The 19,069-nt window shown below is 40.4% G+C and overlaps 2 protein-coding genes across 2 annotated transcripts; one reads left to right on the top strand and one right to left on the bottom strand.

Moving 5' to 3' along the window:
• The first annotated feature begins 5,694 nt into the window (after positions 1 to 5,694).
• On the top strand, positions 5,695 to 9,622 carry LOC306972317 (neuromedin-U receptor 1-like). The gene is made up of 4 exons (XM_079568897.1): positions 5,695 to 5,721; positions 6,543 to 7,236; positions 7,453 to 7,680; positions 9,245 to 9,622. The coding sequence occupies exons 2-4, from the start codon at positions 6,561 to 6,563 to the stop codon at positions 9,550 to 9,552; spliced, it is 1,212 nt and encodes a 403-aa protein (XP_079425023.1). The 5' UTR covers positions 5,695 to 5,721; positions 6,543 to 6,560; the 3' UTR covers positions 9,553 to 9,622.
• A 3,228-nt stretch (positions 9,623 to 12,850) lies between these two features.
• cpdp (CPD photolyase) lies at positions 12,851 to 19,063 on the bottom strand. Its single transcript, XM_079568991.1, has 10 exons — positions 18,928 to 19,063; positions 18,491 to 18,810; positions 18,265 to 18,413; positions 17,752 to 17,934; positions 17,507 to 17,665; positions 16,912 to 17,110; positions 16,563 to 16,709; positions 15,842 to 15,963; positions 13,432 to 13,591; positions 12,851 to 13,344 (listed from the first exon to the last, which is right to left on the bottom strand). Exons 1-10 carry the CDS (start codon positions 18,945 to 18,947, stop codon positions 13,196 to 13,198), a joined length of 1,608 nt encoding a protein of 535 aa, XP_079425117.1. The 5' UTR covers positions 18,948 to 19,063; the 3' UTR covers positions 12,851 to 13,195.
• Between the last annotated feature and the right edge of the window lie 6 nt (positions 19,064 to 19,069).

Raw genomic sequence — 19,069 nt, 5'->3', positions numbered from 1 at the left:
GAACACCATTGTTATTTCTCTAACAATTTGGCGTCAACGAACATGTCTACAGCTGATCTGGTAGGTGCATTTTTATCCTTTGATAAAAGGGAGGGGGAATGGCCTTACCAGATTCATGCTTGATAGAAAAAAGAACAATGCAATGGGAAACGTACAATTAGTAAAATGACATAATCTCATGTTATCGGTTAATTCTGGATGTTTGGTTCCGGTCGAGAGTAGGGACTTTAGGTCCACTAGGTGACTGGGGTATTCCGATGCACAAAGCTTGAACTGAAATAGCTGCAATAATCTGTGAAGCTCCATGCATACAGTTTAGAGTAGGTCAGGTTTTAAACTTGTTGACTCTACTGTTTATCCACATAGCCGTCATAGGCAAAAGTGAGGAACACATATTATAGACTATCTTGAGTGTAAAGCTTTGTTTAATGTTAATTTTAGTGTCAAACAAAAGGCCTCACACCGACATAGCCAGGAAGCTAGAATGCTCCAGAAAGCTGTAAACGAGTCTGGGTCCAGGTCACTGGTCTCTATGTCTGGTTTACGGATAGCAAGTGTGGGTCAAAGCAAAAGCTGTGGGCTACTGTGTAAAGCTGTTGTTTCATGTTACTTTTAATTTTGAACTAAGTGCTGAATATTGAATCGGTAATAATTACATTGGCCGTGTAATTAATTACTAAGGCAGTTGGACTTAGAAATACGCCACAGTCAGAGGACTGTGACCACAGGCTAGTGTGAAAACTTGAATAGAACTATCTGTTTTTAGTGGTCATAAAAGCTTGTGGTTTAATATACATCTGCTGATTTTTCTTCTGACTATAGAATAGTTACAAGAAGTAGAGAGAGTAGTTGTACTGGTGCTAAGGGATTATGGGTAGGAGATGAACCTAGGATATTTTTCTCCTAAGAGAGATAACCCGCTTAGCACCGATTTTTGAGATGTGCACAAAAGAGAGGAACACGTACGCTCCATATACAACCTATGGAGGCTTGTTGTGTTCATTTCTAATCTAACTGCGAAACTCCAGAATCAACTGATGAACATTGAGAGAAATGTAACTGATGGCTATAGCTCTGGATGTCTTATGCAGGAGAAGTTTATTTACCATCGGTGCGGGACCCGGAGACATGAACTCGAGACATTGCGCTAGTCCTACCATTCAAGTCTGTCTATGCTTCCACAGAAGAGGGATAAATACCCTCTCAGAGCGTCATACTGATACGCAAGCATTCAGTGGCAGAGAGTGGGCGCCTGAGCACCACAGTCAAGGCTATGACAGAGATAGTATGACTGTACAGCCTGACCCAGTATGATAAATAGCGATTTAATGTTATCCTCTAACACATACATACAGCATCTCTAACCCGAAATATGGGCCATCCAATATGGTACATTTTAATATGCAAGGGGTAAGACATGCTTGGCAACATAAAATACAACAATATTTAAAATGGCAATGCAACCAAAAGAGGGACACCTGTAATAACACTAAAATAAGAATATACCTGCCATGGCATAAAAATGTACCTGCATATATACTGTGACCTAACCCCAGGGACATCTTACAGCATATATTTTCATTTTTGAATGGCCTAATAGATATACAATAGAATACAGTGAATATTCATCACTGATAAGTCAATTCTATAATGACTGACTTATCATATTTACTTTTAGAGAACATTTTCCGTCAGAGGTTGCCATGAGTAAGTGGTCTAGTGTGCATGTTCTTCTTGTGTCTCCATAGGATTCCCCGCGGTTTCCCAGTGGCAGTCAGGCAACACCAGGGCAGCTTACACCACCAAGAATGGAATGAATTAATGATACAGAATGGCACCTTGAGTAACGCACCACATTTGCGTCTGATTATAGTGCAATAGTAGCTTAGTACAGGCAATAATGGCCCATATTAGACCCGTCGTAGTGAGCCACTCCAGTGCAGGGCCTGGGGAGCTCTTTCCAGCTCTGGTGCAATGTCCATGGTCAGACCCAGCTGAAGCCCTACTGTGTACAATTCTTAGTTATTCACTTAGTTTCTGCCAATTACACAGTTTCCCCCTATCACACAGAGAGACTTATCATTAGCCTTAAAAAGCCTTTTCCAAAACTAATGACTATGCTGCATTGGTGCACTGTTAGAGCATGCAGTGGTGAAGAAAAACATGCTTAAGGTGTCACTTGGAAACAGTACTGACTTGTCTGAATGTCACATGGTGTGATGCTGAGGTCAGAATGGTGTGATATAAACAGAACAAATATGGTACATGTGAGAACGTCTTAGAGGTAAAGTAGAAATAAGTTGATGTTTCCCAGATTCACACTTAAAGCTTTCAGTTCATGTGTAAATATAAATGTACCACATATATTTACACAAACAACCAGTTCCTGTAACTTCTTGCTTGGGTTTTTATCGTGACCGCGTGGATTCATCAGTTATAACGTGTGATATGACGATCTGACCAGAGCAGATGTTTATACAGATGGCGTCCCAGCATGCTTGAAAACAGAAGCCAAATGAGTGTCCATATTGTTGCTATTTTGTTTTGACACTCAGTTTAGAATAATGATGATAACAATTGCATATTACCTATAATACAGGAATTAAAGTGCACACCCCCATATGTACAACCCAGTTTGTTGAGAGCGAGGTCCAAACATCTCTGACTCACTCGTTTCACATTGTTATCGTGGTTGCATGGCAACGGTTATGAAAATGTATCTCTTCCTGTCACTTTCTTTGCCCAAGGATCAATAATCGCATGGTTGGAACTGTCAAACTATAAGAGTAGCCTGACACTTTAGTGTGTATATGTGTTCTGGTGGAAAATTATTCTTTTGTGTAATATGCACTTTTAGTAGAGCTCCTTCCTTTAGAGACACTGACCACTGCAGACCACTGAGCACCTCACGCTGTATGAGCTGCTGTGGCCTCTTTGAGCCTTGACATACCGTTGATCAAACACATGCTGATCAGAGTGTTTATTTTACTTTTAAACATGAGCCCAAATATATAATGAACCAACTATGATTTTTAATCCGAGCATTGTCTCTCACAAAGTTGCACAATGTCTTTAAACAGCCGCTGTTGGACATTATATAAGTATAAGTGCGAAACAACTAAAATCACTTTGTATTGTGTTAACTAATTGTCATAATATTTCACATGTTATTACTTTAATTCACTTGTCCAATTCGGTTCATTTAGTCTTCTAGTGATGACGCTATTATGTTCTTACAGCCAGAAACAGTCAGGTACGAAATCAACATAAAGGTCTAGCTATTAAAACAGAATAGCACTCTCACTTACTGCTGTCAACAATGCTTTCATAACACCGTGGCCTCCACATGTTCTCCCCGCGTCTGCACATCTGATCAACGCAATTCTGTTGTACAATTGTATCATGACAATAAAGTTCCTCATTAATGTTTTTTGTTTACCTTACCTTATCGGTTCTTAACATTCAGAGATTTTGATTAGATCAAAATAAGCCTGTTTTAACATCAATCTCTGAATGTTAAAACATATTATTTTATTTAATTACATCTCTAAGTGTAATATTATGAGCATTACCACATACTTTTGTGTTCACAGTGTTTTGGTCATATCGACTGCATATAAAATTACAGTTGTTTTTTCCAAAGCGTCTTTTTCTATTGTTATTGATCTTATTATTCTTGTAGAATAATCACTGTAGAAAATGTAATAAATGCGTCTCTCACACATGTGGACCGACCACTTCGCACACCACACGTAGTACAAAGATGCCAAAGCAAATCCAATCAACAGTAACAAAGAGGACTTGAATGTGTCTCCAGTTCAAGCACAAATGCTTATAAATAGATCGATTTCTCATTGTCAGCACGTACTGGATCCCATATAGACCAACACTGTGTGGAGCTTGTGATGTATCACGTATGAGTGTGGTATGTGAAATGTAAACATCATTCATATGTAAATGGATATTAAATTTACTATCTTTTGATATTTTTTACATAACACTGGGATTCCGAAGTGGCGGATCAGTGTCCTACAGTTGATCACAATGATGATGAGAATTTTATATTACGTTCCATTCAGTTCAGCTTTATTATAAATCAAAGCACATACTGACCAGTGTTAATTTCGTCGACTAAAATATTTAGACTTAATTTTAGTCAAAGTGATATTTTTGCAACTAAAATTGGGCTAAAACCTAATTAAAAGTTTTCCATGAGACTAAAACTATGACTAAAATGTCCTGATATTTTAGTCGACTAAAATAAGACTAAATAAAAATGAAAAGGAGAGACTAAAATCATCCAAAGTTGTATTGACCGTCTGAAAGAGCCTCAGATCATGTAAATTCTCTGCCAAAGGATCAGCTCTGAGCTTTGTTCATGTGGAGCAGCTCCATGAAGCAGAGGAACAAGATTACATATGATTATAATGAATATTATAAATGCAAAGTCGACTAAATTAGTCTTAAATTTAGTCGACTAAATTGACATGCAATTTTAGTCGACTAAAACTAGACTAAAATTGAAACGTTTTTTTTTTTTTACTAAATCTCGACTAAAATTAAATTACATTTTAGTCAAAAGACTAAGACTAAAACTAAAATAAAATATGTTGTCAAAATTAACACTGATACTGACCATAACTTTAAAACTAAAAAAAACTAAAACTAAAAAACACAAATGCACACACACGTGCAAGCACACAAGATGTTTAATGTAAATGCAATCTCTGTGCTTCTTTATTTTTATGAACTGTGTCTCCCCCATGGGGCCAATATCCAGGAGGTCAAAGTAATTTTGACCTTTTGCGTCTGGAGTCAGGTGTAAGAGAGTGGTGGCTCAAGAAACATCAAGCACACACAAAACTAGAAAAAGAGAAAGAGTATGTGTGTGTGTGTGTGTGTGTGTGAGAGAGAGACAGAGAGAGAGAGAGAGAGAGACAGACAGTCAGAGAGAGTGTGTGCGAGAGAGACAGAGAGACACACAGACAGAGAGAGAGAATGAGAGAGACACAGCGAGACAAAGAGGGAGACAGACAGAGAGAGAGACAGACAGTCAGAGAGTGAGAGACAGACAGAGAAAGTGTGTGTGAGAGAGAGAGACAGACAGACAGAGAGAGAGAGACAAACAGTCAGATAGAGTGTGTGTGAGAGAGAGACAGACAGACAGACAGACAGACAGACAGACAGACAGACAGACAGACAGACAGACAGACAGACAGACAGACAGACAGACAGACAGACAGACAGACAGACAGAGAGAGAGAGTGAGAGACAGACAGAGAGAGAGAGAGAGAGAGACAGACAGTCAGAGAGAGTGTGTGTGAGAGAGAGACAGTAAGACAGAGAGAGAGAGTGAGAGACAGACAGAGAGAGACAGACAGACAGACAGAGAGAGAAAGACAGACAGACAGACAGACAGACAGACAGACAGACAGAGAGAGAGAGACAGACAGAGAAAGTGTGTGTGAGAGACAGACAGACAGACAGACAGACAGACAGAGAGAGAGAGACAGACAGAGAAAGTGTGTGTGAGAGACAGACAGACAGACAGACAGACAGAGAGAGAGAGACAGACAGAGAAAGTGTGTGTGAGAGAGAGACAGACAGACAGAGAGAGAGAGAGAGAGAGAGAGAGAGAGCAGCGGTTTGTGCGTTAATACTCAGGTCGAGGCTTGAGCACTCACTACAGCGGGGGGGACCGCCACAGCCTCATGACTTCAGGTAAGACTTCTCAAATCACAATTCTCGGGTGGAAATGTACTGAAGAAAAAGAAAGAAAGAAAAAAAGAGCTACTAAAGCTTCTCTGTTTCCATTATCTGCAGGCAAAGCATTTTAAATGAAGTATATTATATCAGTCGTGTTTAAATTCTTAACATTACATATAGTTTTCCTTTCGGCACTGAAAGCGCTGCACTGCTTAGTAACTGTGGTGAACTTACAGTATTTATTGATCAGTGACAGGTTCTTTATGTTTCTTTATATGCGCTCAATGGATGTAGCCTATATATAGGATATGAATTGCGATATATACAGTATATCATCATTGCATCAGCAGGGTAAGCACTGCGCTGGTGTGAGTACAAAAACAACCTTAATAGGGGTTAAAGCAGAGTATAGAATATTTCAAACAGAATATTAGCAATAAAAATGCAAATGACAGATTCCCTGCATTTAGTGTTGTACATGATGAAAGTTATAATTGCCCTTTATTACCTGTAATCACAGCCTACTGTATTAGAGGGCATTCAGCTGCGGAGGTTGAGATCTGCATCATAGCTATATTATCCTTTAGAGGCTGCTTCATGACAGCACCTATCGCATTTCATACAATAAGCTACTTTACTGTTAGGGAAGCACTATCATACTGTCATTTTCCACATTATGGGCATTGTCAATTTGAATTAAGGCAAAGCAAACTGTCCCAAATAAGAAGTCCTAAAAGTAGCTCCCACAGAGACACAGATCATTTGACATAGATTGTTAGTGATTGATAGATAGTCTGATTGATGAACAGTTGATGACTCTCTCCCGTACTTTTTAGGTGCACTAACATACAGAAATGTCCCGCTCAAACTGCTCCCTGGACGCCTCCTTTGGGTCCATCTTCCCCAGCGGCTGCCCTGACTCCTCTCTGCTCTGTCGAATGAACCTCTCTCTACTTTTGGCGAACACCAGCTCTGCGAATCTGGATGAGCTGTGTCTGAGTGAGGACGAGTACCTTGCCCTCCACTTGGGACCGCTCCGATCCCCCATTTTCGTGCCAGTTTGCGCCACCTACTTGAGTGTCTTTCTGGTGGGCGTCTTGGGTAACTCTCTTACCTGTGCCGTCATTCTGCACTACAGAGCCATGCAAACCCCCACGAACCTGTACCTGCTCAGCTTGGCCCTGTCTGATTTGCTGGTGCTGCTCATGGGTATGCCCTTGGAGTTGCTCGAAATGTGGCAGAGCTACCCCTTCATGTTTGGAGAGGGAGGGTGCTACTTCAAGACCTTCCTGTTTGAGACAGTTTGCTTCGCGTCTATCCTAAACGTCACCGCCCTGAGCGTGGAAAGGTATATTGCGGTGGTGCATCCTTTAAAAGTCAAGAGCCTCTCGACCTGTGCGCGTGTGAAGAGGGTTATTCTGTCGCTGTGGGTGATGTCCATGATGTGTGCAATCCCCAATACAAGTCTCCACGGGATTCTCTTTCTGCCCTCGAAGTTTGGACGGCACTTTCCCCGCTCGGCGATGTGCTGTGAGTCCCTTTTTATGAAGCTAATACTGTTACTAAAAGATGTGTTCATTGAATTATTTTTGAAACAACACTAGCACCATGTCATATTTCCATATAGCTCGTTTTATTCTGCACTCAATTGCAAGATCCTGATATTTCATTCTGCATCGCATCAACTCCCAAAGTTTGGACATGCCTAAACAGTTTCTCCCTTTTCTTCTGAACGTTCTTTCTCAGATCTTGTGAAGCCCACCTGGATGTACAAGTTGACCATCCTTGTCTCTGCTTTGGCTTTTTTTGTACTTCCTGTCCTCATCATGGGCGTGCTGTACTCCCTGATCGGCTGGAGACTGTGCCGGGACGGGGCCACGACGGGCACCACGACCACACTCAGAGCAGATGGTTCGTCCGAGGCTCACATTCAGAGGCTGAGCAAACGCAACATGCAAGTGACAAAAATGCTATGTAAGATACCACTCTGTCTCCATGGTGGCAGAAATGTAGCAGGTTTATTTTTGTCTATTTTTAATTTCACTTGTGTCGGCGTTGGCAGGTGGTGAGGTTAAATAATTGCCCCTGTTGTTTGATAAGGTTTAAATAACTGTTACTCTGTTTTTTGTTTTTTCTCTATTAAAATGGTACTTTAGAATAGTAGTTCTTAACTGGTGGATCAGAAGAAAAACGTGTGTCTCAGAATCATATGCATCTCCCAAGGAACAACTCTCATTCATATTTGTGCACTGAAAAAAAAAAAAAAAACACTGCCTGAGTGAACTTCTTAACCCTACACTGTTTCGTCATATTAGTCTATAACAGGGGTCACTAACGTGGTGCCCGCGTGCACCCAGGTGCCCTTTGGGGCGTGCCCAGTAGCCCTTGAGAGTTTTTCAAAGATGTAAAACACTTAATTTTCTTGAATCTGATTAATAAAACAAGTTTTTTTTTCTTCTTGTGACTCAGTACGAGTTCAAAACAAAGCTATATTAAAAAAAGGTTGGTGACCCCCGGTCTGTATCAATGGACGAGGAAGGAGCTTCGCTATGGTCGTCATGGCAGGGAGCTGACATTGCTGTAATACCACTCCCTGGTGGCCAGGGACCACTCCAAAAGACACTTAGTAAAGCAATCTTATTAGCACTTTGACCTTCTCTAGCACTGCATAAATGTCTGGCTCCAAACAGTTTTCCTTTTTCTAAAAATTGCTATGACCAATGTGACAACGCTGCATGGGTATCATTTTAACCACAGTGTGTATGTACATCAGCTCTAAAAAGTGGAAGCCTAAATCTATTGACAGGCTCTGGAGCTCTGTGGAGGCTTGTTGCTGGTCCAGCATCCCGCCTTTTTGCCCTTTTAAGGAACAGGCTTCATAGGAGGAGATTGAGCAGCCATGTTCATTTCACAGACCATTTGTGATCATTACTATGAATGTGGCTGCATGGAACACTGGCTAGCTCTTGTATTCTATGGTCTATAATAGGTCATAAAAGCAGGGCTAAATCATAAGTAAAACCGCACTACACCATAGTTGAGAACTAATAAATGAGGACAAAAATGTGAAATCTTTAGGAGTTAAACAAAGTCAAGACCAGCAGCAAACCACAAGTGAGTACCACCAGAAGAAGCCCATACAGTATACGATTTTGAGAAATTCTAAACAATCTAAACAGTGTAATGTTATTGTGGCTTCATGCGAAGAGCATTTACCCTTGAACTAAAGATGTGCTTGTTCGAGGTCTCACTTTATCTTACTTTAACCTTGTTAATACAGATTTTCTTTTTTTTAATTGAAACGGTAAGTGAATAAACATATACGTAATTGTTTCGACATTGGACCAGCAGTATTTAGAGTACTCTGTTTGAGTACTTAGTAAATTTGGGTACGTACTTATTCACATTTTTTCATTACCCTCTTAAAAGACAACTTTCTGTCTTGTTCTTTAACATTGTATCTATAAAATATTCAGCATTTTGCATCCACATGCTCTCCCTTCTGTGCCCTGCCCTGCCCCGCCCCTCTGCCCCGCAGGTGTCCTGGTGGTGGTGTTCAGCCTCTGCTGGGCTCCCTTCCACGTGGACCGCCTCATGTGGAGTTTCCTCGACACATCGTCCGAGCTCCACCTCATGATTTTTGAGCCCGTGCACATCGTCTCCGGAGTCTTCTTCTACCTGAGCTCCGCGGTTAACCCCATCCTGTACAGCCTGATGTCCACGCGCTTCAGGGAGATGTTCAGCCACATGACCTGGCCTCGCTACTCCTGGCCCAGAAGCTCCAGCCAGCGCCTCACCCAGCGCAGCACACTCAGTGTGAAGGAGCTCAACAACGGACTCTCCTAATAGACTCTTTTTCCGGCACAAAAATGGGCCAGGGTGTGAATTTCAATACCATGATTTTAAACATTGTGAGATGAAGCCAAACAAAAATCTAACCTCTTTTTAAAGCATAAAATATAGATTTGCAGATCACACTGCTTAATGTATGTATCATGTATGTATGGAGGCAACATCTTTACAAATTTGTTTCTTTATGATCACATTCATGTTATAAAAATGAACTGTATGAACTGTGATGTCTGTATGTTTTCATCTCCATTATGGTTTTGCCCTGGGCTTGTCCTGTATATTGTGTCCTAAATGAATGGAATCGCTTTCTTCCATTTCACCATGTATCAATGTAGTTTTCAATCAAATATGCTCTCAAATGACATGTGATGTTGTCATGCCTATTTATTGTATATAACTCCTTCCTTTATACAACTGCCTCTGGAAAGGTTGTGATGTGCTAGTTTGAATGTTACTGTTCTGTTTTTGGATGTTATTGTTCTGTTGTTTGTGGTGATTGTGACCTCTATCTCTTGATTTTATTCTGAGAATTATTTGATTTGTTGTTTGTGTTGCTTGTGTGTGAGAGGGGATGTTGTATTTGATCTCACGGCAAATCAAATCTACAACTGATACAAATAAAGTCACCTTGAACTGTAATAATAATATTAATAATATTTCACATAAAGTAAACTGCAGTACATGCTGTACATAACTGTGGAATTACAGTGTAATTTTTTTGTTTCATACCATATAACAAAAATGGACCAAATGTTTTCCCTGCATTGGCACATGGTGAAATGGAGGAAAGGATCTATTTATTTACAGTACAGATTAATGAATATTTCTGTAAATGTGTCAGTATTAGCGGCAAAGCTAGTTTTCAACTATTGTCCCTGAGCAAGGTGTTTAATGCCAACAATAATTGTAAAACATAATAATATAAAATATACATATCATAACATTTGTTCATACAATTCATACATAGATCTGAATGTTCATTCTGTGACTTGCACAACAGAATAGAGATTTTGGTGCAAGGGCAGGTCATACAGTTCAGAGGACATTATAAGGATAACTATGTACAGTTATTATTTACAAAGCAACACCTCTGCAGAGGATCCTGACCCTCGGCTCAGTCCTGCAGAAGATCTATCCACAATCCACATTGTTGATTTGAATTTAAACATTTTTTAAATTGAGTCCTCAATGTGTTAAACGTGGGGCATATGGATGCTGTTCCAGATGTTACAGCCCCTGCCTGAAAGAACAGTCTGGCCAAAGGTGGTCCGTCTGAAGGGCACTTCACAGTCTCCTCTAACCGTAGACCGGGTGGCTCTATTTTGTAAACCATAAAGCAAATTGAAGGTATTTAAAGTTTTCAAAGTTCAGAAGTTTATCTATAAGCTGGGTTAAACTGCAGTAGTCAGTCATCATTTTAAGTTTTTTTCAGTCTTCTTTTTTTGTCCCAGTTTATGTTGAACTCGCTGACTATAATTATTTCTTTTTGTGATCACACTACTTAAGAAGCTTGTTGAATTGATCCAAGAAATCTGCTTGGCTTGGTAGTTTTCGAAATACAATTAACAGCAAAGGACATGCTTGTAGAAAGTGTAATGTTTACACCGATACACTCCAATTGAATCTCCGTTGGTCAAGTTGTTGACATTTTAACATGTTTTAACATGTAAAAGAACAGCTCCGCCTTTCCCCAGAGGTCTGTCTTTTCTAAAAACAGTGGAGCATACATATGTAATGCTACTCTGTAATTTCTAAATAAAGTCCAAGAGCCAAGGATAATGACACTTTCACTTGTCTCATTATTCCCCAACATTCAAGTGTCCTCAAGGCTCTCGTTACTATGGAAACATGAACTCAGTGATGCCAAGATAAAGCAAAGATCAGACAGGCAGCAAGGTTTTTGCTCAAGAAATCCAACTTTCAAGACTCATTCGTGTCGGAAGGAGTCTCAAGCTCAAGCAGGCACACGTCTGTTAAATTATTAGGCTGGAAAATTAATACCTTGGCTCAGTTGGGATTTGTAGTAGGCCTATTTGTGAATAAATAAACCTATTTAAATTCACAATTTCATTTCATTTAAAGTGAAAGTCATAGAAATCATAGAAATGCCTTCTGCTGTCTGAGCCTGTTTCTACAAGTGCGTACATTAGGCTCCCAGTCCCGTTTAAATTGAGCGTTCCCATACAAATAAATATGGAGGGGACACTGACAATGTGCCAACTCTATTCTCAAGCCTACTGATAATTTGTTACAATGGCTTTGTGCAGTATAGTATAGTATAAATGTGTATTATACTGTATAATGATGGTGTGTAGGTTAATGCTGTACCAACCAGTTAATGCCGTTTCCCAACCAGGGGTACGGGGACTTAACAGGGGGTATTTGGAATTATTTCAGATTTTAAAAAATATTCTAAATTAATCTAAAGGGAAAGTTAATTTTACTGATTAATGATCAATCTGTCGGGAGTATTTCAGTTTAATTTTGAAAACAACACTCTTAATTCTGGATAGTAAACTACTCAAGGGTGCGTGAGGCAAAAAAGGTTGGGGATCACTGCAGTAAACAATCCAAACCAAAATCAAAGCGACACAAACACCTCAGAAGAAAAGGTTTATAGTAGATCTCAAGGCACAGAAGATACAAACAAAACGACAACGCATTTAGTAACTTGGGCTATATAGAGCTGCATGCATGGGAGGCTAAATGTAAATCCATATTACCACATGTAATCACAGCTGTAACGCGTCCTCATGCTAACTACCGACTGAGGGACATTTATGTAACACTGTGATGTTGCTGTTTGTGCCAGGGGTGCGCTTCATTAAATTGCACATAAGTGCTTTGTTGTCCTAATTAATATACAGTACATCATGCTTTGCCACATGTAATCCCTGAGATGTAATCAGTTTTAGAAATGGAAGCAAAAAAGAAAGAAAGCCATTGACAGCACTGACTGAAGAAGCAAACCTTTTCTCATGTTTTACAAAATACAGCAACAACAAGAATGTAAACAAAAGGTGAAGAACTGTTGATAGAAATAATATATAGCAGGCAGCTAAATTGAACTGAATAAAACAAGGTTAAAAGGTGCATCATGCAACTTTTTAGGCGAAAAAAAGTTTAAAAGGTTGTGCGTATTTGACCTTGTAGTGACCCAGCGGCTGTATGAGTTGTCGGCTTTTACTTTCCATCATGGTGGTCTCCACAACACTCCAGGATCAATTGTTTGGAAGGTTTTCACTGCTGACAGACCCTCTCACAAGAAAAATGTACTTAACAATCGATCCTGGAGCGTTGTAGAGAACACAGTGATCAAAAGTAAAGGCACCATGCTGACAACTCATTCAGCCGCTGGGTCACTACAAGGTCAAATGCACACATAAAAAGTTGCATAATGCACCTTTAAGGCACAAATGTCCTTTTTTTTTTAATGAACTGAAGACATAAACGTAAAAACAGTCTAACATGTATTTAGCTGCACATCGCTAATTAAAACTTTACAGTACAATGAAACAACGGCAGTGTAAAAAATGCTTTGAACACAGCAAGGCGTCATACAACAAAGAACAAACATAAGATGCCCAGAGGTAGAAGAAGCCGAAAAGGCGCCTCTCTCCTATATTCACTTCACACTTCAAAGGTCTTTGGGACGATACTTCTTCTCAAAACGGGCCACGTCAAACTTCCGCTGGCAGCCTTTGTAGTTCATGTAACGTATTTTCCCAAAAACGGGTCTCTCACCCCAGCCCTGGTCATGGATGCCACAAATTGACCACATGCAACCTGCAGCAGTGGAGAAATTAGGTTAGAATGTCACACAATTATCCCAATAATCAGCTTTGACTCTGAAGACAATATTTTTGTCTTTACCGACAAATCCGTTAGGGTCCTGGCCGTCCAGAGAATAGCGGTCGTTCAGATACAGGGCAATGGAGAGCGCCTCATCCGGGGATTTCGTCCACTCCAAGATCTTTTTGGCCCAATACATTCGAAGGAAGCCGTGCATCTTTCCCTCAGAGACCATTTGGAACTAGAGTGACACAAAGTAAGTACTCGAAAATTAGTAGTTTCCCTTAAGATTGTGTTCTTCAGTAGAATGGACAATTACAACATGGCTGGACATTAGTTCCAATGTATTACCATGGCAAGGTCCTATCTCTACTATGTATGTATGTATGTATGTATGTATGTATGTATGTATGTATGTATGTATGTATGTATGTATGTATGTATGTATGTATGTATGTATGTATGTATGTATGGATGGATGGATGGATGGATGGATGGATGGATGGATGGATGGATGGATGGATGGATGGATGGATGGATGGATGGATGGATGGATGGATGGATGGATGGATGGATGGATGGATGGATGGATGGATGGATGGATGGATGGATGGATGGATGGATGGATGGATGGATGGATGGATGGATGGATGGATGGATGGATGGATGGATGGATGGATGGATGGATGGATGGATGATAGGTAGGTAGATAGATAGGTTAGCAGGCAGATCGGTAGGTAGGTAGATAGGTAGATAGATAGGTAGTTAAGTAGGTAGATAGGCAGGTAGATAGGTAGGTAAGTAGGTAGATAGGTAGGCAAGTAGGTAGGTAGGTACAGACTCCGCCAGTTTGAATAGTTCCTTATTGATGATAATGGGAGCTGTAGTTAACGGTTTTAAACTGAACACCACCTCCTCTGTTTTTTGGTGTTGATTTTCTTATTTTTTGCTCCACATCACAACAATATGTTCCCATTAGGAAACATAATCAGAAATCACAATATACATTTTCACTGTTATGCAGACGACACACAGCTGCACTTATCAATGAAACCAGATCAGACAGATAAATAAGATAGGCTAAGCTCCTGCGTAAAAGCCATTAAGACCTGGATGGTCTTAAGTGTGATGTGAATTACCTCCTTCTCAACCCTTATAGAGCCGAGGTTATTATACTAGGCCCTCATAAACTGAGAGTCTTTATCTGAGCAGATCATCTCCCTTGGAGTTCTGTTTGACCAACACCTCTCTTTTAAAGCGCATATAAACCAGGCTTGTAAAATAGCGTTCTTTCACCTGCATAACAGTGCCATAATAAGAAACATCTTACCTAAGAGTGATGCAGAAAAATGCATTCATGCATTTGTTTCATCAAGGCTAGACTACTGTAACTGCCTGCTAGCAGTGTGTCCTAAATGTTCCCTGAGAAGTTTTCAATTAGTTCAAAATGCAGCTGCAATATTGAGAGAGAGAAGAGAACACATGACTCCTGTACGAAAGTCTCTCCGCTGGCTTCCTGTTGAGTTTAGAACCAAATTTTAAGGTCATGAAGGGTTTGGCTCCGCTCTATCTCCAAGACGCTATTGTTCCATATCGGCCAAGCAGAACTCTCCGCTCTCAAAACTCAGGGCTACAAGTGATTCCTCCAGTCTCCAAAATCACTGTTGGAGGCATAGCCTTCAGCTACCCAGCTCCGGTTTTATGGAATAAACTCCCAGCTCACGTTAAAGAAGCAGACACAGTCTCTACATTTAAGACTAGGATCAAAACATACCTCTTCGAATGAGCTTATGATCAGGTCAGTTAGGTAAAGCTCTAACCCACTGCCTGAAGTAAAGCTGCAACACTGCTGTGGGAAGTACGGCACACTGACCGCTATCCTCTTGTTCTTCTTACTGCAGACTTTGCCTTATTATGATACAATATTTCTTTCATCTGTAGTCTGTTCATTACTATTCATATGATGTCTTAATTCTCTAACAGTCTCTTGTCCCACTCCCCCTTAGGGGAGTGCCTGTCTCGATCGAACGTAGGAACCCCGCTGAACGTAGGAACCCCGCCTACAGGGATTGGACATCAACAACTGTAGTGCCAACAAGGACTGGATGTTCTGCGATCTTAGCCTGTCTGCTGAGGAACTCCTTCGAGAGTGGGAGTGCTTCTCTCCTTCTGAGGTTCTCCCCAAGGTTTCTCTTTTCTCCCTCTGGATTTTTTAGTTTTTCCTCGCCTTGGTGGAGAGACTAAGGACAGGGGACGCCCACGCAGCTCGTCACCACCAGCTGCCGACGCTTAATGGGACATTATTATGTTTGCCTGGATACTTAATTTGCCTGAAGTTACATCGAGATGTTTAGTGAAACTACCGCATCCTCAGTGCCACAACCTGTTTTATATGCAAACTGAAAAGGATCCAGTTTGTTTTATGAAATAGTCCCCAGCTCTATAGTTTTGTATTTATTACCACTGTATACTGTTTAATTCTTGACAGTACCTGTGCTCCATTCCACAGGTGGTCGTGTGTTTTGGCCTTCTCCAGCTGTTCTCGCGTGTACACATACGGCCTCTTATCTTTGGCGTGATCTTTCAGCGTCTTCTGAGCCCACTCATAAGCCCCTGACAATCACAAGCGTAAACAACATGAACTTTCAGGTTCACTTCACCAAACGTTAACAACATGTACAGATGAAACTCGGAGAATTAGAATATTGCTCAAAAGTTAATTTATTTCTGTAATTTCACTTAAAATATGAAACTAATATATGATATAGACTCATTACATGCGAAGTGTCATATGTCAAGCCTTTATTTGTTATCATTTGGATGATTATGGCTTACAGTAAATTCTCAAAATATTCAAATTTTTATTTCTAATTTGTCTTTTTACAAGCTGAGCCCTAATAATCAAAATATAACAAATAAAGGCCATTCATATCTCACTTTGCATGTAATGAGTCTATCACATATTAGTTTCACAGTTTAACAATATTCTAATTTTCAGAGTTTCACTTGTAATTGATTTAACCATATGCAAAAGTCAGGTTTTCAAAGACATTCTTCTCATGACCAAACAAACAGTAAATCTTTGATAAAACACAGTCTGACTTGCAGCGGGTAAATAACACTCTCAAAATATTTCAAAACATAATCAATAATTCTCTGCACATCTACACGTTTGGGCAACATTGTATGTAGCAAAATTCTTTTTAACTGACCCTCCAGGCTGTCGTATTTCTTGTTGTTGTAGTAGCAGAAGTTGTCCGTGAGCTCTCGCCGGATCACCAGCTCCTCAATGAAGGGAGCGACCGACTGGCTGCCCGTCTTCTTGACCTGCTGAGCCACACGCTGTGCTGAAATCTGGCCTGATAAAGTCAAAAGAGGACGAAACAATTTACAAAAAAATATGAGTTGATTTGACTCAACAACTTGCTTTTAAATCAAATAGATTTTTTTTTTGCCCAGCCCTAGAGCTTATTAGTTTTTTTACTGTAGAACCTAGAATGTAACACTGTGGGCCAATGTGAAGTATATCTGGGTGTTTGAGAGTGAAGAGCAGCCACTGACCGAAGCGTAACCAGGGAGAGAGCTGGCTCAGAGCTGCAGCGTTGGGGTCGTTGCGTTGGGTGGAAAACAGTTTGAGTCGAACATCAATGAAAGACTCCAACATGGCCATCCCAGCCTTCGTGCCCGGTTTCGCCCACTCCGTCTCTCCCACTGACTTGTCCAGGTGCGGAGACGCCAGCGCTTTGGCCCAGTCCACCTGCTGTGAGGACAAATGGACAAGGACTTGAAATTAGAAAGGACACGAACTTTAATAAACTGAGCCCAGTAACCAGAATATCAATGTCAGAGAAACAGACAACTTTAACATTCTAGATATAACTTATGAGACAAGTTCAGAAGACTTTCGACAGTAGAAAGAACTGAAAGAATAGATTTTACTCTAGCGTTTGAATAACAAGATTATAGCAATAATTATATGTTTGTGAGATGTACATTTGACTTTGTACTACAGCAGAAATATGAGAGTCTGTGAAGTATCAATAACCTTTGTTAATTCTTATACTTTAAATCTCAAAATGGCCTTGAGAAACTATTATTATGTATGTGCAATTTCTGGGGAAGATGACTGATTTTGCATCAATTTGATTCAACTTACTTTGGCTGTTCTCGTAGCTGTGTAGGGATGTTTCTCAATCAAGGGAAAGTCTGTAAGGAAATCTGTCAGAACGTTGTTAATCTTTCCTCTGATGGTCCGAGCAGCATATTCTTGCTTTGGAGATGCCTCCCAACATGGCACAATGTTGTGAGCATCAACCTTCAACACACAAAGCTATTGAGTGGTCTGAAAATGATCTATGGGAGTATTAAATGTTAATTACTCATTTGTGGATGTCGGTGTACCTGTATAAAAGGAGTGTCTTTAGGAAGCTTCTTCTTGACGTCTTCCAGCCACTGCAGTGGCTCTCGAAGAGGAGAGAAGTCAGTCACCACTGCCCCAAGACTACGGTCAGACACAAAACTGGGAAGGACATCCCCTGGTAGACCGTGCAAGAGGTGGAACTCAATGCCCAAAGTTTTACACTCCTAATTTGAGGGAGAAAACAATTCAGGATTAGTAAATGAGTGACGCAAATGTAAAACACATACAACTGCTTTTAATAAGGAACCATATTAAGTATAATGAGAAGTACTTTTTTATTACATTGTATTACAATATAAATACAATGCAGTGTTAATAAATGCTTTAATTATGTTTCATGATTGCTAAATACCAAAATAAGACATCCTATTTATCCTCAGCAAAGAGAGTCAAAAAGTGAATGTCCATCTACGCCATAGTAACCAAATACTGGTACTAATACTACTAATTACTAGAGCGACTCTTTTGGAGCTGTAGGACTTTTATGTGCATACCTGTGAAACCTCCTCAAGGCCCTTCAACAGGAAACTGAAATGTCTGTAAGTGGAAAGTTTGGATTTCGGGACGTCCAGGCAGAAACAGACGTGGAGAGGGAGGTTTTCCTTCAAGGCAAGTCGCTGTGCGTGGATCAAAGCCCAATTATCTGAAAACACAACAAATATCAGCATACTCAAGTGGGGAAGTGAATAAAGCCAACTGATACAAAAAGGTGTAGCATACCTTGGACCCTCTGGTCTCTGTTCATCCAATATAGCACTCCTTCTGCTCCTTGTTTTATTTTCTTATCATCCGTGAGGAATCGGAGCCGTTTCTTGTTGAATTTCATTTCTTTCTTTGCTGTCCTTTGTTGTAGCACTTGCTCTTGCAACCAGCCGTCCTTTTTCTTCTCAGAAGACACCTTGGGCTGCTTGTTTGGCTTCTCGGCGCCAGCATCAGTAGTAGCCTTGCGCTTTTGCGACATGATAGCTTTGCTCAAGACGTGAAACTGTAGAGGTGTATTCTGAGGAGTGAACCGTCCTTTTGATACTCTGAAACAGAATCTGCAAATTAACAAGACACAATGTTAGAAAAAAGCATTACGCACTAGAACGTGGCTACCATCGATGCAATTAAAATGCCTTTTTCTTTATTTACAACATGTTTATCTCGATACTCACGTGCACCAGAGTGTCCACATGCAGAAATGAAGAGGCAGACGGGTGGTGTCGCCACTCGGGAACACGTACACCGCGGTTTCCCTTATTTAACCAGTTACATGAGCGCTTGTGTACGAGTTTTGTAACCTCTGTGTGTTTTTTT

The sequence above is a fragment of the Gobius niger genome (genome assembly GCF_951799975.1).
Source record: "Gobius niger genome assembly, chromosome: 13".
Classification (NCBI taxonomy): Eukaryota; Metazoa; Chordata; class Actinopteri; order Gobiiformes; family Gobiidae; genus Gobius; species Gobius niger.
The sequence above is the reverse complement of the archived record's forward strand: the minus strand, read 5'-3'. Positions and strand labels throughout refer to the sequence as shown.